This window comes from Littorina saxatilis, linkage group LG16 (assembly GCF_037325665.1).
Source record: "Littorina saxatilis isolate snail1 linkage group LG16, US_GU_Lsax_2.0, whole genome shotgun sequence".
Taxonomy (NCBI): Eukaryota; Metazoa; Mollusca; class Gastropoda; order Littorinimorpha; family Littorinidae; genus Littorina; species Littorina saxatilis.
Genome location: NC_090260.1, coordinates 39,861,469 through 39,885,444, shown reverse-complemented (window position 1 = coordinate 39,885,444; position 23,976 = coordinate 39,861,469). Strand labels below are relative to the sequence as shown.

Genomic DNA, 23,976 nt, shown 5'->3' with positions numbered 1-23,976 from the left:
TCATTGAAAGGGCGTTGCAACTGTATGGCTCTAATAATTATTACTCTGTAACTCAGTCTTTGGGTGAAGTCTTGGTGTTTTGTTTTGCAAGTCACAGCCACTGTCAACAGATTTCCTTAGTTTTCCTCATGGCTCCGTGCACTTGCAATGCCGCCCTTCCAGTGATGTCACGCTTTAGGTCAGTGCCTACGTGTTTAATCATCATTTTGTTAGGCCAGTCTCTCCACTGAGAGTCGGTTCCTTAGCTTTGACTTCCCCCGGTTCTGTTGACTAAAGCCTCTCTCACAGGGTACAGAAGTGATTGGAATGGTCAAGAGAATGTCACCAAGCATGCTAAAATCAGGTATCGCAAAAATGCAAACGTCAAAGTTCGTTGTTTTGGATCAACTGCAACAGGCTTTCTTGGTCGTGGCCTTTTCAAACACAAAGTCAGTGACAAAACTGATCGTCTGCAAACTTGCACGCTCGCGGTCTTCGCGGAACCAACAGAACCGAAAATAGCGGAGGGGAAGTAACTCTGGTCACGCTGACAGCGCCGACTTCCCGGAGACAGTAAAACACGTGTCGAGATCGCCGGTGAAGCTTTCCGAAATTAGTCTCCCGCGAAAAAAAAACCCAAAAAAACCTCGAGCGTCGCATAACCAGTCGTACCGTTTGTAAAACGATCAAAGTCATACCCTTTTGCCTTTCAAGTCGTACGTTATTATACCTCTTGGCAAAATAATTGTTACTTACCGACACCCTTTCAAAGAGCGTCTCGTACGTGATTTGGGGGGGGTCAGAGGGTATAATACCTCCAATTTTACGTGATGTGGAACCCTGCAAAATATGTTATTGTGTATGATTTTTTTTATCCAGATACTTGCGGCAAAAATGGACTACTACCCTCATTACACCAGAGGTAGGAGGATGTGTGGTCCTCATGGCTTTACGCAATAATTCAGGTAAGAAAAGCTAAGACAAAAACTTGCATGAATTATTTCCAGTTAATCAAAGTGACTACCTTAACCTTTAGCCTGCCCTTCAGAGCCAAAATGAAGTATTGCCAGTCATAGTATCATAATTATGACTGGCAATACTTCATTTTGGCTTTATTATGAGTGGACTTACTGCTGTTTGACTTTGGAGGGCAGAGCTAGAATGGACACTTTCCTTCGTCGCTTTGATGCGGATGTAATGCCTTCACTACGGTTCTTGCCAGACACAGCTTTTTGATCTGATGAGGCCCCCACCTGTTCAATTACACATTAAGTGATTAACATGCTTCCATTTGAAACTTCGAAGTCTTCATCGGGGATTGACGCCCGACAAAAGCTAATTGAAGCCCGACGGAGCGAAGCGACGGAGGGCTTCAATTACTTTAGACTTTGGGAGAGCGTCAATCCACGATGAAGACCGAGAAGTTTCAAATGGAAGCATGTTAATGTTATTGTAATTGAATGTCAGTGTTACAGAAGTTCAGCCACTGGTCATGGAAAATTAAAGTGTATTTATTGGTAAGGGAATTTGATAAACTTTTATGGGTTGATCTATGAACATTCCAGATGAAAGTCTTTAAACCGAGTCAAAATTGATGTGAACAAAAACATTCATTACTACAAAATTCTTCAAGTTCAACCTAATAAAACAAAAACCAGCACCCCTTTGTCACATTTGTGTTGGGAACACACTGACCACTAGCAATATCTGCAACTTGATAAGATGGTCACATGGGGGGGGGGGGGGGGGGGGGGGGTGGACATGCACGTTGAGGCAACACAAAATATTTTTTTGTGTATGCTTTTTTTTATCCAGATACTTGCGGCAAAAATGGACTACTACCCTCATTACACCAGAGGTAGGAGGATGAGTGGTCCTCATGGCTTTACGCAATAATTCAGGTAAGAAAAGCTAAGACAAAAACTTGCATGAATTATTTCCAGTTAATCAAAGTGACTACCTTTAGCCTGCCCTTCAAAGCCAAAAACCGGCACGGTTGGCCTAGTGGTAAGGCGTCCGCCCCGTGATCGGGAGGTCGTGGGTTCGAACCCCGGCCGGGTCATACCTAAGACTTTAAAATTGGCAATCTAGTGGCTGCTCCGCCTGGCGTCTGGCATTATGGGGTTAGTGCTAAGCCTGGTTGGTCCGGTGTCAGAATAATGTGACAGGGTGAGACATGAAGCCTGTGCTGCGACTTCTGTCTTGTGTGTGGCGCACGTTATATGTCAAAGCAGCACCGCCTTGATATGGCCCTTCGTGGTCGGCTGGGCGTTAAGCAAACAAACAAACAAAAATCAAAGCCAAAATGAAGTATTGCCAGTCATATTATCATAATTATGACTGGCAATACTTCATTTTGGCTTTATTATGAGTGGACTTACTGCTGTTTGACTTTGGAGGGCAGAGCTAGAATGGACACTTTCCTTCGTCGCTTTGATGCGGATGTAATGCCTTCACTACGGTTCTTGCCAGACACAGCTTTTTGATCTGATGAGGCCCCCACCTGTTCAGTTACACATTAAGTGATTAACATGCTTCCATTTGAAACTTCGAAGTCTTCATCGGGGACTGACGCCCGACAAAAGCTAATTGAAGCCCGACAGAGCGAAGCGACGGAGGGCTTCAATTACTATAGACTTTGGGAGGGCGTCAATCCACGATGAAGACCGAGAAGTTTCAAATGGAAGCATGTTAATGTTATTGTAATTGAATGTCAGTGTTACAGAAGTTCAGCCACTGGTCATGGAAAATTAAAGTGTATTTATTGGTAAGGGAATTTGATAAACTTTTATGGGTTGATCTATGAACATTCCAGATGAAAGTCTTTAAACCGAGTCAAAATTGATGTGAACAAAAAACATTCATTACTACAAAATTCTTCAAGTTCAACCTAATAAAACAAAAACCAGCACCCCTTTGTCACATTTGTGTTGGGAACACACTGACCACTAGCAATATCTGCAACTTGATAAGATGGTCACATGGGGGAGGGGGGGGGGTGGACATGCACGTTGAGGCAACACAAAATATTTTATTGTGTATGCTTTTTTTTATCCAGGTACTTGCGGCAAAAATGGACTACTACCCTCATTACACCAGAGGTAGGAGGATGAGTGGTCCTCATGGCTTTACGCAATAATTCAGGTAAGAAAAGCTAAGACAAAAACTTGCATGAATTATTTCCAGTTAATCAAAGTGACTACCTTTAGCCTGCCCTTCAAAGCCAAAAACCGGCACGGTTGGCCTAGTGGTAAGGCGTCCGCCCCGTGATCGGGAGGTCGTGGGTTCGAACCTCGGCCGGGTCATACCTAAGACTTTAAAATTGGCAATCTAGTGGCTGCTCCGCCTGGCGTCTGGCATTATGGGGTTAGTGCTAGGCCTGGTTGGTCCGGTGTCAGAATAATGTGACTGGGTGAGACATGAAGCCTGTGCTGCAACTTCTGTCTTGTGTGTGGCGCACGTTATATGTCAAAGCAGCACCGCCCTGATATGGCCCTTCGTGGTCGGCTGGGCGTTAAGCAAACATACAAACAAAAATCAAAGCCAAAATGAAGTATTGCCAGTCATATTATCATAATTATGACTGGCAATACTTCATTTTGGCTTTATTATGAGTGGACTTACTGCTGTTTGACTTTAGAGGGCAGAGCTAGAATGGACACTTTCCTTCGTCGCTTTGATGCGGATGTAATGCCTTCACTACGGTTCTTGCCAGACACAGCTTTTTGATCTGATGAGGCCCCCACCTGTTCAGTTACACATTAAGTGATTAACATGCTTCCATTTGAAACTTCGAAGTCTTCATCGGGGATTGACGCCCGACAAAAGCTAATTGAAGCCCGACGGAGCGAAGCGACGGAGGGCTTCAATTAGACTTTGGGAGGGCGTCAATCCACGATGAAGACCGAGAAGTTTCAAATGGAAGCATGTTAATGTTATTGTAATTGAATCTGACGACAATCTCTTTCCTGCTTTCATGCGGTTGTAAACAGACAGAATTGGTTCTGTTCTGTTCACACACTACTTTCAGTCCACCTACCTGCAAGGGTCAAGTCCCAAGAAATGTCTCTGTATTCCTATCGTATCACTCTGCTCCTGTTTTGTTTTCTTTCACACACATTTTCCCTTCTTTTTTGACGGGTTTCTGGACAGCAAACTCTAAAACAAATTCTTTTCATCACAAAAGCGATCTTTGGAATTGACTGACGTAGTCCGGAAGAATTCATGCATTAACTTACGTCACGTACTCAACGTCATCACTTCGCATACCTTATGGTCTCGGTATTTCGTTGGCCTTCATATTTCCTACTTGTAAAATGACCCTCAAAGCTAACCGAGACTAGTTGAGGCTGTATCAATACGCCTCGCCAGCAGGTTGTTAATGGATTTTTTAGCGAGTGGTTATCGACAATTGTAATACAATCAAGTTTGCGTTTTAATGAAACAGATCCTGTGATTGGTCAGAATGTCCCAACTCATTACAAATTACCGGTGACTAATTGTCGATAGCCACTAGCTAAAAAATTCATTAACAACCTGCTCCGCACACTCGTGAATTACCAAGAGGCTGCAAATACCCACTCGTGGTTTATTTTCCACTAATCAACTCGTGGTCATTGTTTAAGCTCTATTTAATGACCGGTAATTTTTAATGAGTTGGGGCATTCTGACCAATCACAGGATCTGTTTCATTAAAACGCAAACTTGATTGAATTACAATTAACATTAACCAGAAAAGCCTTTTAACATATGATAATTATAAGAATAACTTTGAATGTAATTAGAAAATTGTTTGCCATTTGAAGAATATTCATACCATAAGACTAAATTGTTGAAAAGTGTCAAATGTACTGAAAGTAGATGGCTTTGTCAACTGACCATAAATACAATTGGTTCTTGTGCCTGTTGTATAGGAGCACCTGAAAGAGAAGGAACAATGGAACAGAAAGTACCAGCAGGAGGTCGACAGTCTGTCATTCCGCAACTAGCAGCTGTCCAAACGAGTTGTGGTACTGCAAGAGGAGCTGGAGGCCGTCGAGTCACAGAAGAAAAAACACAAGGTTGGCACATTTCTTTAAAGCAGTAAAGCGGTAATCAAGACACCAGCATTGACTTGACAGATACAGATTTCCTCTTCGTTGAATAGGGTTGAAGGCATGGCTATCATATTCCTTGGTGGTGGCAATTCCGTTCAATATGTTTTTGTAACGTCGTGAAATATATACTTTTCCCATAAAACTGAAAGCTTAGTGTTACTGCGACTTCATTTTATCATACTTATTTTCATAGTGTGGCATTTTTCGGTTCTCGTCTTTGTTTTGCCAATACATTAACCTTTACTTTAATTGTTTAAAGTTTTAACAAAAACTTACAATGGTAGGAACCCAAGAAAAAGTCCACCCCTCTGCTTTTTGAATGTAATCTATACCTGACTAAGTTTCAAATGTACATTAGTATTAGATAGGCCATGAAGCCTGTAAATGCCCCTTCTTGATCTTGTGATCATTTTATTGCTATTTATAGTACAGAAAAGGGAACCCGTAAGATTTTGCCATATTTTGTACTCTTGATTTTCTAAATTACGATTGATACGGTCTGTGGAAAAAAAGAGAAATAATTCCTAGACTTCTTGAGTTTCTACTTTCGGTTCACTCAGTTAGTGTAAAAAAACAACCTGTTACTATGGCCATTTTGAATCTCGTATGAAGTGACTAAACGAGATCAGTTGCGTTGATCAGCTCAAAGCGTGGAAAGCTCAATTTTTATCATGCAAAAACAACAACAAAGAGGTGGATCCTCAGCAGGAGCAAAGAAAAAGGCTGTTCGGGAACAGGAATTCCTTTCAACGTATGTTTTCCAAGTTTGACATCGATAGACACTGCATGTCAAAGCTAGACTCATAGGGATCCTGAAATTGACAACACCAAGAAAAGCCGCTGCCAGCATGAGGAGCATCACAGACTTTGTCTTTTGCAAAAGATCTACCCGAGGAACAGGGTGCAGTACATGCCAAAGCGATGTTATCCGAGCTGATAGTGAAAATGAATTTGTCATTGAGCACAGCAGATGTGATTTTACAAGCTGTCAAAAGTGTGTTTCCTGTCTTAAACATCGCGCAGAAGTCTAAGTGTTCCTGCAAGAAGGCTACAGCAATGATGAAACAGATGTCTAATGACATTAGGTCTTCTCTTAAAGAAAAAATCAACAAAGATTTCCATCTTTTTTTTTTATCAATGACGGTGTGTGCAGCATGTTTGAAATGAATGATTAAAAGTTATGTGGAGTACTCTCATTTTTCTGAAAATGCACGTAGCTTTTTTTTTGTTAAACTCCATGGCAAAATTGAGGTCCCAAGGTCTGTATTACAATATATATATATATGCAACACATGCTTCTGTCAGTTAAAAGATATGATTTGTTTTTTATCAGCCTCATCTGGAGATGTACTGGTACCTCAGGCCTCATCTGGAGATGTACCAGTATTGCCAGCCTCATTTGGAGATGTACAAGTATTGCCAGCCTCGTCTGGAGATGTACTAGTATCACAAGCCTTATCTGGAGATGTACCAGTATCACCAGCCTCATCTGGAGATGTACCGCCATCACCAGCCTCATCTGGAGATTTACCAGTATCACCAGCCTTATCTGGATATGTACCAGTTTCACCAGTCTTATCTGGACATGTACCAGTATCACCAGCCTCATCTGGAGATGTACCGCTATCACCAGCCTTATCTGGAGATGTACTGATACCACCAACCTCATCTGGAGATGTACCGCTATCACCAGCCTTATCTGGAAATGTACCGATACCACCAGCCTCATCTGGAGATGTACCGCTATCACCAGCCTCATCTGGAGATGTACCGCTATCATCAGCCTCATCTGGAGATGTACCGCTATCACCAGTCTTATCTGGAAATGTACCGATACCACCAGCCTCATCTGGAAATGTACCGATACCACCAGCCTTATCTGGAGATGTACTGATACCACCAGCCTCATCTGGAGATGTACCGCTACCAAAAGCCTCATCTGGAAATGTACCGATACCACCAGCCTCATTTGGAGATGAACAGGTACGAAAAGCATTGTGATTTTGAACTTACTCACGGGTTACCTCCATTATGAAATTGACCGTTTTTGTTTGTTTATTTGTTGCTTAACGTCCAGCCGACTACGCAGAGCCATATCAGGACGAAAATTGACCGCTTTTATTTTTTAAACTTTCCAGGAAATGGGATTTAGCCACCTCTAGGTCGATGTTGTCAGTCTAATGAAATTGGAGAAAAGGCACCAATGGGTGGCCGAGTGGTAACGCACTTGCGCTCGGAAGTGAGTTCGACCCTGTGTCGGGGCGTTAGCAATTTTCTCCCCCCTTTCCTAACCTAGGTGGTGGGTTCAAGTGCTAGTCTTTCGGATGAGACGAAAAACCGAGGTCCCTTCGTGTACACTACATTGGGGTGTGCACGTTAAAGATCCCACGATTGACAAAAGGGTCTTTCCTGGCAAAATTGTATAGCCATAGATTAAAAAAATGTCCACCAAAATACCCGTGTGACTTTGAATAATAGGCCGTGAACAGTAGGATATGCGCCGAAATGGCTGCGATCTGCTGGTCGATGTGAATGCGTGATGTATTGTGTAAAAAAATCCATCTCACACGGCGCCTTGAGTCCGAGTCTGGAGATACGCGCGCGATATAAGACTTCATATAACCCATACTTGTCGGTCGCCCTATGCCTAAGTGGAATGTTTTGTATAATGGGAGCTTTAGGGCAACATTTGGCTTTAACACACACACACGTACATATATAGATTGGTTGAATTTAGAATAAAAAGAAAGTATGTAAAAGTCACAACATTCTTACACGTACTCGCATTCACTACCAAGAAACTGTTAATTTTTAGGATAGTTGGACATTAACTACAGTACCTGTGTAATCCAGAAAAACACACAAGATAAGCACATAATTGAGGCAAGTCAGGACCATTATGATGATCTGTGTCAAAAGCATCACATTTATTTTAACACGAATATTTATTGGACCATAGTGGCCGAGTGGGCTGCTTGCAGTCTCACTCAATGACAAAGTTAAGCAATGCCGAGCCTAGCCAAGTACTTGGATAAGTGACTGTCTGAGTTGTACACTGCTGTTAACTTGACCCCTCATGGAGGGCGGTGTCTCACTACTCTTTGGGATGAGATTTTAAAGGGAGGTCTATTCAGTATTCTGAGTACATATATGCACTCAAAATCAAGCTTGGACTTGATCCTGACGCCAATGTCCAACTCGGGTCAATGCAACCTGCAGAAACACACCCAGCATGCATCATAGTCTCAGAATAATCAAAATGATGATTGTGGAGACTCAACGAAAGGCAGGTGTGCTAAGCTGCCATAGTATTATGGGAAATGATTCTATTGTTATTGCAAATTTGTCTGGAAGCATGTGTCGACATAAGCTTGTATGTCTGCTTGATAGAGAATGGGATCTGGGTTGTCAGTAAAATGAAATTTGAGATTTTAAAAGAATCACCAAACCTTAGGGCGACAAAATATAAGTTGAAAGTATTGTACAATTGGAGCTTTACCTTTAGGACGACATTTGGTTGACCTAACTCCCCTATAGGATTTAACACAATATATATATATATGTTATAATTTTGGTTGCCCTAATCAAAAGTATTGTATAATGGGAGCTTTAGGGCGACATTTGGCGAATTGGATCTGGGTTGTTACTAAAATGACATTTTACTTTTTTGAGATTTTTTTTTTATACACGTTTTTATTGAGTCACTTGAGAAAAAGTGACTCTATGTAATCGGTCAGTGTTAGTCTGTCCGGCCGGCCGTCCGGCCGGCCGTCCGTAGACACCACCTTAACGTTGGACTTTTCTCGGAAACTATCAAAGCGATCGGGCTCATATTTTGTTTAGTCGTGACCTCCAATGACCTCTACACTTTAACGATGGTTTCGTTGACCTTTGACCTTTTTCAAGGTCACAGGTCAGCGTCAAAGGAAAAATTAGACATTTTATATCTTTGACAAAGTTCATCGGATGTGATTGAAACTTTGTAGGATTATTCTTTACATCAAAGTATTTACATCTGTAGCCTTTTACGAACGTTATTAGAAAAACAAGGGAGATAACTAGCCTTTTCTGTTCGGCAACACACAACTTAACGTTGGGCTTTTCTCGGAAACTATAAAAGTGACCGGGCTCAAATTTTATGTGAACGTGACTCATTGTGTTGTGAATAGCAATTTCTTCCTGTCCATCTGATGCCTCATATAATATTCAGAACTGCGAAAGTGACTCGATCGAGCGTTTGCTCTTCTTGTTTCTTCTTGGTACACGACATCAACATCAGACAGCAACACTTTTTTTGAGATTTGAAAAGAATCACCAAACCTTAGGGCGAAAGAAAATACGTTGAAAGTATTGTACAATAGGAGCTTTAGGATGACATTTGGTCGATCGACCTAGCTCCCCTGTGGGATTTAACACACATGCATATATATATATATATATATATATGTTATAATTTTGGTCGCCCTAATCAAAAGTATTGTATAATGGGAGCGTTAGGGCGACATTTGGCGAATTGGATCTGGGTTGTTACTAAAAAAAAATGACATATTACTTTTTTGAGAATTTTATTTTTTCAGTTTTTTTTTTTTTATACACGTTTTTATTTCTTTTTGGTACACGACATCAACATCAGACAACAACACTTTTTTGAGATTTGAAAGGAAGTACCAAACCTTAGGGCGAAAGAAAATACGTTGAAAGTATTGTACAATAGGAGCTTTAGGATGACATTTGGTCGATCGACCTAGCTCCCCTGTGGGATTTAACACACACGCATGTATATATATATGTCAAAAATGGTGTGAATGTGATCATACTTTCTCCAAGTCCTTTTTCAAAAATTGACCCGATATTCCGATCTACTTACAAATACCTTTTGGGGTTTAAATTGTGATGTTTTAGTTTAAATAAAAGTTCCACATGATTCTATGCTCCGCCTTGCAAGAGACATCACATTAACTTAACTGTGAATATTTTGTTTTAGGATGAAGACTACTGTCAGGAGAGTGATTTTGATTCTGATAGCACACCTTCTTCCTGCGATTACCCTATGCTGTCACCACCTGCACAAAGGAAGAAAACTTGCCAAGGTAAAAGTCAATGAAAGAAACTGTGAGAAGTAGTAACTCACTGACTGCGACAATTCATGGTTGACCAATTTACTTAAAATTCAGCTTTCCTGAGCCAGAAACCACAACTTGGTCTATAGTTCAGGACATTTCCTAGTCGAGTTGCAATCAATTATTGTACTATCAAGGAAACAGTTTCTTGTGTAAAGAATTTAACATGCTATACGGTGTTGTTGCCAGGCCTCGGTCTTTTGTCTGTGACGCATTCCTTTCTGATTTGACGCATTGGACCTAGCCTTGTCCGGTCGATGGACCGATAGTTTTTACGTTTTGGTGGTCAACTGACCGATACATATTCGTACAAGGCGGACAAGGTCTGCAATGAATGGAATGGGAGTTGCAAAGTCGGAAAACAAACCCCGATCGAAATGCTCATGTTTGCTACGAGTGAAAAATGCACTCGGTGCCGACTCTGTGTTTGTCGTCATTGACTCTGTGTTTGTCGTCTTTGACACTCGAGGCTGCGTTTACGGAAATACCCGTTCCAGCCGGTGTACCTAATTATCGAAAACGGCGCAAACAGCGGAAATTTCATCAATATAATATTACGGCATGGTAATTTGGACCTATTGTTTTTTTAAAGTCAGGACATTTGGACTTATTGGTTTTTTTTAGGGAGGTCCAAATGACCTATTGTTTTCTTAGGCTGGCAACAACACTGGCTATACTTTTTCCCACATAAAAAAGACTTGTGCCCATTGTGATATGTACATTGTACTTGTTTGACAGGCATGGTTACAACAAGTCAGCAAAGTCTGGTTTTCTCGATGGCTGGTTGGCACCCCGTTGCCTTGGCACCTCAAGCAATGATGTTGCCAGCGCAGTCTGTGTCTCGTCTTACGTCTCCCAACAATGTCCAGCTTCCCACCGACCTTACTGTCCTTCAGCAGCAGCTCAGGACTACAGGTATGTTATTCTTCAGCGTGTGGCATCACCGTATTTGATCTTTTACCCTTGTTAAATGCTTCTCATTCAAGTCACTGCACAGCAGAACATGCATGAACTTTTAAAACCAGCTCGCTGCACAATTGTTAAGTACCTATTTTATGAAGCAACTGCTTGTTTGCGAAAATGAGTGTGCCTGCATCAATACTACGTGTTTATCACTAAATCAGTGACTGATTAGACCGTCCTTCCGGAGGGTGAAATGAATAGGCTAAAGTTGCTGATGCGACCCCCATTCATATTTCACACTGTCAGACTGTACGGTAGGCTACGGTTCATGTTGGTTGATAAATATTGGCTTCAAATTGGTACCCTTGAAAATGACAGAAGGCCGCCTTACAATTCTTAAACTTCTTGAGTTTCTACTTTTGTGACATGACGTGACCGAGTTTTGTATGAAGTGAAGAAACGAGATCAGTTGTATTGATCTGTTCAAAGCGTGGAAAGCTCAATTTCCATCAGGCAAAAACAACAACAAAGAGGTGGATCCTCAGCTGGGCCAAAGAAAAAGGCGGTTCGGGAACAGGAATTCCTTTCAAAGTATGTGTCAGTAAAAAGATGACCTGATTTTTTTTCATCAGCCTCATCTGGAGATGTACCGCTACCACCAGCCTCATCTGGAGATGTACCGCTACCACCAGCCTCATCTGGAGATGTACCGATAAAACCAGCCTCTTCTGGAGATGAACAGGTACGAAAAGCCTTGCGATTTGAACTAACTCACGGGTTACCTACTTCCTGAATTTGACTCTCCGGATGACTTTTTTAACTTTTCACAGGAAATGGGAATTGGGCCCCGCCACACCCCCCCCCCCGGGGGTAATTATTGTCAGTCCAATGGAAGCACAAATACTATGGTCATCCTAAGTGGAAAGTAGTGTATAATGGGATCTTTAGGGCGACATTTGGTCGACTTAACTCCCCTGTAAGCTTTAACACATACACATGTATATTGGTTGAATTTAGAATAAAAAGAAAGTATGTAAAAGGCACAACATTCTTACACGTACTTGCATTCACCACCAAGAAACTGTTAATTTTTAGGATAGTTGGACATTAACTACGGTACCTGTGTAATCCAGAAAAACACACAAGATAAGCACATAAATGAGGCAAGTCAGGACCATTATGATGATCTGTGTCAAAAGCATCACATTTATTTTAACACGAATATTTATTGGACCATAGTGGCCGAGTGGGCGGCTTGCAGTCTCACTCAATGACAAAGTTAAGCAATGCCGAGCCTAGGCAGTACTTGGATAAGTGACTGTCTGAGTTGTACACTGCTGTTAACTTGACCCCACATGGAGGGCGGTGTCTCACTACTCTTTGGGATGAGATTTTAAACTGAGGTCTATTCAGTATTCTGAGTACATATGCCCTCAAAATCATGCTTGGACTTGATCCTGACGCCAATGTCCAACTCGGGTCAATGCAACCCGCAGAAACACACCCAGCATGCATCATAGTCTCAGAATAATCAGAATGATGATTGTGGAGACTCAAGGAAAGGCAGGTGTACTAAGCTGCCATGGTATTATGGGAAAAGGTTCTATTGTTATTGCAAATTTGTCTGGAAGCATGTGTCGACATTAGCTTGTATGTCTGCTTGATAGGCAATGTGATCTGGGTTGTCAGTAAAAATGAAATTTGAGATTTGAAAAGAATCACCAAACCTTAGGGCGACAGAATATAAGTTGAAAGTATTGTACAATTGGAGCTTTAGGACGACATTTGGTCGACCTAGCTCCCCTGTAGGATTTAGCACAATATATGTTATATTTTTGGTCGCCCTAATCAAAAGTATTGTATAATGGGAGCTTTAGGGCGACATTTGGTGAATTGGATCTGGGTTGTCACTAAAATGACATTTGAGATTTGAAAGGAAGCACCAAACCTTAGGGCGAAAGAAAATACATTGAAAGTATTGTACAATTGCTGAATTGGAGCTTTAGGATGACATATGTTCGACCTAGCTCCCCTGTGGAATTTGACACACACGCATATTATATATACTGTTCAAAAAAAGAAACGCATAGTTGCTACTTGCCAAATTTGTTTTATTTTTCGAAAAAAATAACAGAAAATCCAATATTTAGATTATTTGTTTGAATTTTGGTATGGACACAGTTGAATGCACACACAGTTCATTTGCATCTTCAAATCAATCAGTCAATCAATACGATTGGGTGCCGAGGCTGTCAAGTCAGTAGGGGGTGTGACTGCCTTGAGCAGCAACAACTGCCCGGCACCTTCTGGGCATGGACTGGATCAGATGCCGGATATCTTGCTGTGGGATGGTGTCCCACTCCTCCTGAAGTGCCTGCAATAGATCGCGGTGATTTGCTGGCGCTTCTTCTTGCCTGCGCACACGTCTGTCCAATTCATCCCAGAGGTGTTCTATCGGGTTCATGTCTGGCGACATGGATGGCCAGGGAAGCACCTGGACATGGTGGTCGGTGAGGAACTGGGTGGTGAGTCGTGCTGTGTGCGGGCGAGCGTTGTCCTGCTGGAATATGGCATCCTGGTCAGCCAGAAGAGGAAGGGCGTGTGGGCGCAGAATTTCCTCCACGTATCGCTGGGCAGTTATGCGCCCTTGGACGTGCACCAGGGTGCTCCTTCCAGCGGTATTGATCGCCCCCACACCATGACGCCTCCACCACCATGAATGGGTGCCTCATCCACACAGTTGGGCGCGTAACGTTCGTTTACTCTCCGGTAGACCCTCCTCCGACCATCATGTCGCTGGAGCAGGAAGTAGGACTCGTCGCTGAACCACACGTGTCTCCAGTGATTCCGGACGGTCCAGCGAAGGTGCTGGTTGCCCCACTGCACTCGGTTCTGGCGATGGCGGCGGGTGAGGACAGCTCCTCTGTGAGGTCTGCGAGCTCTCAAACCAGCTTTATGCAGGCGGTACTGCACGGTCTGGTCCGATAATCGGTGTGGCCCGGGGAGAGCCTGGACAGAAGATGAGGCCGACAGGAAACGATTCCGGAGGTGGCGGAGCCGTATGAAACGGTCCTGAGCAGCAGTTGTCGCCCTTGGTCTTCCCGCTCGTGGCAAGTCAGCAACGGAGCCAGTGGCTTGAAACCTGACCCACAGTCTACTGATGGTGCCCTGGGACACGTGGAAGTGCCTGGCGATTGCACTTTGACTTTGGCCTGCTTGTAAACGACCCAATGCAATTTGGCGGTCTTCTCTGCTCAATCGGGCCATCTTTCGTCGCTGAATTGTCGTCTGATTTCTTTGTGGCGAACAATCCGCTTTTATGGGTTTTGGAAGACATGGTGAGAGCTCAATATTCCCCGAGTTTCACGAGATTACACTGAAGCATGACGAGTGGTCATGCCAAATGAGCAATTTTGACATTGTAGCCACTGATAACGCATGCGTCACGTGCAGAGCTCACTTGTGGCAATGGACGAAAGGTCGACGACCAGATAAACATTTTCTGCAGTTTGGTGGATATCCTTGTAGCCATATAACTAAATTAACCAAATATTACAAGCTATGCGTTTCTTTTTTTGAACAGTATATATATGATAATGTCAAAAATGGTGTGAATGTGTTCATACTTTCTCCAAGTCCTTTTACTGAAAAGGACCTTTGACTCGATATTCCGATCTACTTACGCATACTCTTTGGGGTTTACATTGTGATGTTTAAATAAAAGTTCCACATGATTCTATGCTCCGCCTTGCAAGAGACATCACATTAACTTAACTGTGAATATTTTGTTTTAGGATGAAGACTTATACCGTCCGGAGAGTGATTTTGATTCTGATAGCACACCTTCTTCCTGCGATTACCCTATGCTGTCACCACCTGCACAAAGGAAGAAAACTTGCCAAGGTAAAAGTCAATGAAAGAAACTGTGAGAAGTAGTAACTCACTCACTGCGACAACTCATGGATGACCAATTTACTTAACTCATGGATGACCAATTTACTTAAGATTCAACTCTCCTGAGCCAGAAACCACAACTTGGTCTATAGTTCAGGACATTTCCTAGTCAAGTTGCAATCATTTATTGTACTATCAAGGAAACAGTTTCTTGTGTAAAGAATTTAACATGCTATACAGTGTTCTTGCCAGGCCTTGGTCTTCGGTCTCTGACGCATTCCTTTCTGATTTGACGCATTGGACCTAGCCTTGTCCGGTCGATGGACCGATAGTTTTTACGTTTTGGTGGTCAACTGACCGATACATATTCGTACAAGGCGGACAAGGTCTGCAATGAATGGAATGGGAGTTGCAAAGTCGGAAAACAAACCCCGATCGAAATGCTCATGTTTGCTACGAGTGAAAAATGCACTCGGTGCCGACTCTGTGTTTGTCGTCATTGACTCTGTGTTTGTCGTCATTGACACTCGAGGCTGCGTTTACGGAAATACCCGTTCCAGCCGGTGTACCTAATTATCGAAAACGGCGCAAACAGCGGAAATTTCATCAATATAATACTACGGCATGGTAATTTGGACCTATTGTTTTTTTAAAGCCAGGACATTTGGACTTATTGGTTTTTTTTTAGGGAGGTCCAAATGACCTATTGTCTTCTTAGGCTGGCAACAACACTGGCTATACTTTTTCCCACATAAAACAGACTTGTGCCCATTGTGATATACATTGTACTTGTTTGACAGGCATGGTTACAACAAGTCAGCAAAGTCTGGTTTTCTCGATGGCTGGTTGGCACCCCGTTGCCTTGGCACCTCAAGCAATGATGTTGCCAGCGCAGTCTGTGTCTCGTCTTACGTCTCCCAACAATGTCCAGCTTCCCACCGACCTTACTGTCCTTCAGCAGCAGCTCAGGACTCCAGGTATGTTATTCTTCAGCGTGTGGCATCACCGTATTTGATCTTTTACCCTTGTTAAATGCTTCTCATTCAAGTCACTGCACAGCAGAACATGCATGCACTTTTAAAACCAGCTTGCTGCACAATTGTTAAGTACCTATTTTATGAAGCAACTGCTTGTTTGCGAAAATGAGTGTGCCTGCATCGATACTACGTGTTTATCACTAAATCAGTGTCTGATAAGACCGTCCATCCGGAGGGTGAAATGAATAGGCTAAAGTTGCTGATGCGACCCTCATTCACATTTCACACTGTTAGACTGTACGGTAGGCTACGGTTCATGTTGGTTAATAAATATTGGCTTCAAATTGGTACCCTTGAAAATGACAGAAGGCCGCCTTACAATTCTTAAACTTCTTGAGTTTCTACTTTTGTGACATGACGTGGCGAGTCTCGTATGAAGTGACGAAACGAGATCAGTTGTATTGATCTGTTCAAAGCGTGGAAAGCTCAATTTCCATCATGTAAAAACAACAACAAAGAAAAAGGCGGTTCGTGAACAGGAATTCCTTTCAAAGTTTGTGTCAGTAAAAAGATGACCTGATTTATTTCTCATCAGCCTCATCTGGAGATGTACCGCTACCACCAGCCTCATCTGGAGATGTACCGCTACCACCAGCCTCATCTGGAGATGTACCGCTACCACCAGCCTCATTTGGAGATGTACCGATAAAACCAGCCTCATCTGGAGATGACAGGTACGAAAAGCCTCGCGATTTGAACTAACTCACGGGTTACCTACTTCCTGAATTTGACTCTCCGGATGACTTTTTAACTTTATAAGCCTGTGATTAAGGTGACCCACAAACTGTTACCAGACACTCCCTGGACTTATATTAAGCCTAGTGCAGAACCGCGCGAGGTGACATGTGACTCATTTCGTGGTGGAGGGTCACATTTTAAGGATTTTTTGCATTTTACTTCAGTATCTGTGTAATCCAGAAAAGACACAAGATAAGCGCATAATTGAGGAGAGTCGGGACCATTATGATGATCTGTGTCAAAAGCACATTGAACACGACTATTAATGGGACCATAGTGGCCGAGTGGGCGACTTGCAGTCTCACTCTATGACAAAGTTAAGCAATTTGAGATTTAAATAGAAGCACCAAACCTTAGGGCGACTGAAAATAAGAAAAGTATTGCATGATTAGAGCTTTAGGACGACATTTGATCAACCTAGGTCCCCTGTTGAATTTAAAGGCACACGCAGCTTCCCGTAAACCATCACAGACACTGTCAGGCTTTTACACACAGTACAAACACCCTTGCATTTCAACACTCACCACTTGAGAACATCGTAGGTGCCCTCCGAAAAGAGCGAGCACTTATGAACGAATTTATTTTTGCGTGGCCAGCCGGATTGTCTGATCAGACAATGGGATGGCTCGTTTTGGCGCTAGACCTAACTTATACTAATAAATTGACAGCTTGTTACACAAATATTCTTAAATAATTCTTTTTTCATTAAGACAAAATCAGTAAAACTCGAAGATTTTAAAGTTTAAAAACTAGCCCTGAAGCGTGTCCTGCAAAACGTGTTTCTCGTAGCAGACGAATGTTCAGCATGTCGCCAGTTTCTTTGAACGGTCAGCCGACACCATTCACTTCGTGTGACTCGCAGCCATTTGTTGCGTTTTAGATAACGAGCCATGGCAGATACAGCGAGTCGCATTGAAATCAAGGACTGACTACTAAATTGTGAGAAAAAAAGGGAAAGTAGATCACATGGGTTCACGATGGCTCAGGGGTTAGATTAACCACGAAAACAGGTGTGTGGTTTACTCGAGCTAAACAAAAAAACTGTGTCATTTAATGCTATTCACTAAATGCTATTGCAAGTGTGTTCGATAAGGTTAGAACTGCTTTTTCATGAAAAGATTTGAATCGTTCTGTAAACCATTTGGGACGGACTGGGGCTTTAACACACACGCATTACAAGTCAAATAGTGTGAATGTGATAATTTTTTCTCCTTCCTCCAAGTACTTTTAGTTTTACTCAAAAGGACCTATGACCAGATTTCCAGATCTACTGACAAATACGTTTTGAGCTTTCATTTGTGATGTTTAGATAAAAAATAAAAAAAAGAGTTTCACATGATGGCATGTTCCGCCTTGCCAGAGACATCACTATAACTTAACTGTGAATATTTTGTTTTAGGATGAAGACTACAGTTACGATCCGGAGAGTGATTCTGATTCTGATGGCACACCTTTTTCAAGCTACATGTACTACTACTCAATGCTGTCACCACCTGCAAAAAGGAAGAAAACATGCCAAGGTAAAAGTCCGTGAAAGAAACTGAGAAGTAGTGACTCTATGACTGCAACCTTTCATGATTTGCCAATTTACCTAAAATTCAGCTTTCCTGAGCCAGAAGCAAGACTTGTCTATAGACTATAGTTCAGGACATTTGCATATGCAGTTGCAATCAACTAGTGTACTATCAAGAAAACAGTTTCGTGTGGACAGAATTGTACATGCTCTACATTTTCCCATCTTTGTTAAAACATTAAGTCAAAATTTGACTAAATGTAAAAAACATCAATTTTGAAAACAACACTGGACAGCAATTAAAAATAGCATTCACCAAAACTGGCAACATGGTCTCAAAAGCTTCCTCACCTCATGTCTGACACATGCATGCACACACACACACACACAAACACACACACACACACACACACATACACACACACATACACACACACACACACACACACGCATCTCTGCCTTATGCAGCTTCATTTGTTTCTAAGGAAAATGCTGGGAGTCCATGGTTTCCAGGGAAATTGTATATTTGTGAAACACGTTATTCACCAGTCTTGCAAAGACCAGGCAAAAGTTACTAAATGTTCAGTTAAGCTGCTGCAACATTCCCCCATTTTGAAATTTTTACCATGCTCCTTTTTGTTGTGAACATAAAGATCTGAACCTGGGCTTTTATTTCCAGGAAGCGATCACTTTTCATAATCGTTGATATTGGTTTTGGTTATGCCTAATATGATCACATGGTTATTCTTCAAGAAGCGTTGTTCAGTTTTCATTTTTTTCTTGGGTAGAGCTGCTTTGATCTTTGAAAACTTTGTAATAGGATTTTTTGCATATTTTGTTTTTTTTCAGAAATACCAGACAAACACGATGTACTGCCACCTGCCTCAAACGGACTGCCACCTGCCTCAGATGAGCTGCCACCTGCCTCAAATGGACTGCCACCTGCCTCAGACGGACTGCCAAACATTTCTTCCAAGAAACCGAAACGACCTTGCCTATATTGTGGCCAATTTCAAAGTGTGCTCATCAGACACTTACAAAGAAAACATTCTAATGAAGTAAGGGTTGCTGCAGCCATGAAGCTGCCTGCTTGTTCTAATGCGCAACTTGATTGTGGGCAGGCTTACCCTTTTTAAAATCAAAAAACAAGAAAGGTAGGTTGTTGGAACGTTTGTTATTGGATTTACATTAACATAAAACGTTTTAAGAGAACAGCCTTCCTTCTGTATGTTTTTGCTCATTGAACACCTTTGATTTCACCAACTCTTTTTTCTTCTTGTCACTGAGCTCTGACCGGTACGGTTGGCCTAGTGGTAAGGCGTCCGCCCCGTGATCGGGAGGTCGTGGGTTCGAACCCCGGCCGGGTCATACCTAAGACTTTAAAATTGGCAATCTAGTGGCTGCTCCGCCTGTCGTCTGGCATTATGGGGTTAGTGCTACGACTGGTTGGTCCGGTGTCAGAATAATCAGAATAATGTGACTGGGTGAGACATGAAGCCTGTTCTGCGACTTCTGTCTTGCGTGTGGCGCATGTTATATGTCAAAGCAGCACCGCCCTGATATGGCCCTTCGTGGTAAAACGCTGGCAGTTTCTTTGTTTTTGGATTTACCCTTTTTAACGCAAGAATGGATGGTGAACCAGCCAGACTGACACTGTGTGAATGGCAAGAAGCAGAAAGCAATCATTGGGTGGTACTGGTTCAATCTCGGCAGCTAAACTAAAGAGTATGTGTGTATGTAAAATCACCCATGACAGATGTGTACTGGTTCAATCTCGGCAGCTAAACTAAAGAATATCAAGTATGTGTTTTGAAAATCGTTGTCAGTATCGGATAAAGGAGAATTTCACTTGAGACTCGACCGAGGCCTGGTTTGTGTTATTATGCAAGGTCCGGTACTATGAACAAATTTGGTCAAATCCACTACAAATGTATGCGTGTTTGGCTTATTTCATAGAGTAAAAAGTTCACGCACTAAACATTTTATGTTGACCGACAAAAGTGTGCCTCGTACACTCTAAATATTTGGACGCCAGATACCTCTGCAATGACCGGAACAGAGCTGAGCAGAAAATGCAATCAGGTGTTCTATCTCAGACTAATCAAAGCAGTCTGACACAAGCCTGATCACTTGGATCGTCACTAATCTATTCAAGAGTTCTGCATTGCCCATTATCTCCCATTCAAACCCTCTTTTGTACTGTGAGTTAGTAATCGCTGAACGATCGCTGTTAATGTTATAGCGATACTGGTGAAAACGAAATGTAATATTTTGAGTGCATGCAGTAATTGAAGGGCGCACAAAGCATGTGACTACCCTCCAGTGACTGCACTCATAACCTTTTGAGATGAGTGGTTGTAAGGTATTATAATAAGACTTCCTCTCCACAATACAAGTGCCTGTTGTTGTTATTCATGTTCAATTGATGGGAAGCTAATTCTGGAGGATAAATAGAAAACAATTAAGCTTTTTTAATAGGTTACAATAATGTCATCATTTATTTCTCATTGAAAATTTCAAATCATTTTATATCATTTTGCTTTAAAAGTTGTCAGTCGTGTCTTGAAATCGATGACATTTGTTTTATGTTTTGCTTCTAATACTGAGTTCTAATGACAGAGTAAATATAGCATTGTAATTTGTAATACCATGCACAGTTCAAACTGTCAATCACGCTCCTTCCCAGTTTGTGATATGTATGTACATGAATTCTGTAAGTGGTCAATTTGTGTGTGGCATTGATCAACATTGCAAACAACACAGTTAATCTATGCAATCATGTACATCAAAATAATTTCAAAGAACTGTTCTCTGTTTTAATCTGTATTTGTTTCACTTCTCTGGGGTAAATTAAATCCTGTTGCATTGTAAATGCATGCCATTTATTTTCTTCTGTCTTGACTTTATTTTGCCAAAAATGTTATGCTTGGAAGAGGGCTTAGTAACTCTCTCCAAAAGGCCACTGGTTCTGATTCTACTCAATTACGATTGTTTTCTTGATAGTGTACATTTGATTGAAATTTTAACTAAAATTTGTTGTTTCTGTGCTTCATTAATCTTCTTCAATTTGAGGTATCTTGGTGTAGCTTGTGTGTTTATGACATCATTTCTGCCCTAACATTTACAATGATTTCAACATGAAAGATAACTTAAACATACTAAATATGGATCTCTATGTTGTTAATGATTAGGTGAAATGTAAGACTACCAAAATATGTGTGCCATAATTCTGCACACGATATTTTTTCTTTCAAACAGATCATTGGTAATCTGAACCGTACACTTGCAAGTGGTCAAATTACTTTTTTGTGTTCTCAAATTGTTTCATGGCAGAGATTTAAAAAGACCTCAATTAGTGTACTGTAAACTATAGAGCATTTATTGTGATCTTAGCAGACTTTCACTGTGCTGTTCTGGAAAGAACGTCGGCAAGACTATTGAAAGCGTTCTGCATTTAGAACATTGACAGATCATGCAGAACACACTGAGAGCCCATAACAGCTTACTTTTTCAGTTCATTCAGCACACAAAAGATGATCACAGCAGCTAACTCTCAAAACAGAACATTTGAATGCCGTTCTCAAACTGTTTCAAATAAGTGAGTGTGTGCAATTCCCATCATGTTCATTTAGAGTGTAGTAGGGCCCCAGATCAATCCAGCATTGAGTGCATTTCTGCCATTACCTGAAAACAATAGACCTTTTGCAAGTGTATTCTTTGCAAGAACTTTATTCTTGTACATACTTGTAAGTTGTCTTTTTTTCCCGTTTTTGTTACCCTCTACAGAGAGGTCCCACTCGCAACTCTGTACAACATCCCTTTTGTCAAATCTCCCTTACTGAACAAAGTATAGTAGGTTTTGGACTCGAACAATATGGTAAGTGTAGGGAAGCGATTTAAGAACAAGTGCGCACATTAAAACATCATTGCTGAAGGTGTATGTGTATAATTTTATTCTTGTTTTTGACAAATAAATGAGCTGTTGAACAAATACACATTCGTTGACTTATCGCAGTTTGCATTGTATGTGTTAATGTGTGTATATGTACATCCTGTTATATGTTTTTCTTCTGTGATGTACTTTGCTTACATCTGCCTGTTAACATTACAACAAGGCATTCCTATTGATATGTTTAAATTTTGCAAACAGTGACCTTTTATTTCTGACTTGGGAACAACACTGATGAAAGCATCTATCATTTTTTCTGTCACAACTCATACACAAAATCTATTGCACGTTTTGAACTGTTTATTAAAACTGCCAACAGAATAATTAGTGATGAAACAGCCATGATTACACTCAACACAAAGCATCAGGAACCTTAAATAATAACGATTTCGAAAGCGCGAACTGCAGAGTTTGAGCACATAACTAAATGACAATTAAAATGACGGGCGCAGTGGCGTGGTGGTAAGACGTCGGCCTCCTAATCGGGAGGTCGTGAGTTCGAATCCCGGTCGCTGCCGCCTGGTGGGTTAAGAGTGGAGATTTTTCCGATCTCCCAGGTCAACTTATGTGCAGACCTGCTAGTGACTTAACCCCCTTCGTGTGTACACGCAAGCACAAGACCAAGTGCGCACGGAAAAGATCCTGTAATCCATGTCAGAGTTCGGTGGGTTGTAGAAACACGAAAATACCCAGCATGCTTCCTCCGAAAGCGGCGTATGGCTGCCTAAATGGCGGGGTAAAAACGGTCATACACGTAAAATTCCACTCGTGCAAAAACACGCGTGTACGTGGGAGTTTCAGCCCACGAACGCAGAAGAAGACAATTAAAATTGTTAAAATAATAATAATAACTGGACATTTTTAAGTGCATAACCTATGGCTCTAGGCCCTTTACAAAACTTTGTGAACAACAAAATATACAAATACTGGTCGCCTTAATATACCTTATAAATTGGTTGCCCTAAGCTACCCGAAAAGGCGTGTCGCCGTAACCCCCACTCTTGCATTATTTTCATTAAGGCGACCATGCAAAACACCTATATCTTAATCTTGACAGATTTTCACGTTCAATTCATGACAGTCGGGTGTAGGTCAATTAGCAAATGTAATTACAAAATTTTATTAATATTGCTTTAAAAACAACGGATATAGCACCGGTAGCTATAAAACCCCTTTTTACAATGGTCGTCCTAAAGGCGGATTTATACTTATATATATATATATATATATATATATATATATATATATCCCATGACCTCCCTTCTTTGTCTCTGTTACTTCAGTATGGGTATATATGTTGTATTTTTATAGCTCAATAAATACATCATGGACTCAAAAAAATATATGATAGTGCAGATTCCGATTTGGGCGAAGAACTACTTTGCTCCCGACCTTTGACCTCGCGCCGAACAATGTGACACATTTGTATGAAGTTCTAAAATCGTATTGCACGGCTCAGAAAACCATATCAGTTGCACGCAAAAATGAATCTCAGAACTGATCTGATGTATGAGATGCAATAAGCAAAAGTTTCTTTCATTATGAAAGCAATGCAGGTCGAAAAAAACGAACATTCAACTTACAAGATAACCAGATGCTAGCGAACCAAAACAAAAACACGAGTACCCTCCCCTTGCATCGTTAGCAGACGACTTTTCAGAATCTGTCGGTAGTGTGTTTTGGTGTGCGCCTTCAGCTATCAAACATCGGCTGTTTCACGTGTTTTGCGAGCAAGTCTACTCTTTTG

The 23,976-nt window shown here is 41.6% G+C and overlaps 2 protein-coding genes across 3 annotated transcripts in view; both read left to right on the top strand.

The window, feature by feature from the left end:
- LOC138951375 (uncharacterized) overlaps positions 1 to 23,976 on the top strand; it is a 145,749-nt gene that overhangs the window by 42,779 nt on the left and 78,994 nt on the right. The gene's annotated exons all lie outside the window — the stretch shown is intronic.
- Positions 3,008 to 22,273, top strand: LOC138951041 (uncharacterized). 2 transcript variants are annotated; one of them, XM_070322722.1, is made up of 11 exons: positions 3,008 to 3,123; positions 4,893 to 5,039; positions 6,409 to 7,058; positions 10,060 to 10,165; positions 10,934 to 11,110; positions 11,731 to 11,840; positions 14,893 to 15,001; positions 15,793 to 15,969; positions 16,565 to 16,703; positions 18,167 to 18,287; positions 19,130 to 22,273. In XM_070322722.1, the coding sequence occupies exons 1-11, from the start codon at positions 3,102 to 3,104 to the stop codon at positions 19,340 to 19,342; spliced, it is 1,971 nt and encodes a 656-aa protein (XP_070178823.1). In that variant the 5' UTR covers positions 3,008 to 3,101; the 3' UTR covers positions 19,343 to 22,273. The 2 variants fall into 2 exon arrangements, with proteins under 2 accessions (XP_070178823.1, XP_070178824.1); XM_070322723.1 differs by lacking the exons at positions 10,060 to 10,165; positions 10,934 to 11,110; positions 11,731 to 11,840 and having other exon boundaries at positions 3,009 to 3,123.

Coding starts and splice junctions, on each gene's coding strand:
- LOC138951041 (XM_070322722.1), top strand. CDS start 3,102: ATGGCTTTACGCAATAATTCAG. Junction 15,002..15,792: donor AAGGAAGAAAACTTGCCAAG/GTAAAAGTCAAT, acceptor CTTGTTTGACAG/GCATGGTTACAACAAGTCAG. Junction 18,288..19,129: donor AAGGAAGAAAACATGCCAAG/GTAAAAGTCCGT, acceptor GTTTTTTTTCAG/AAATACCAGACAAACACGAT.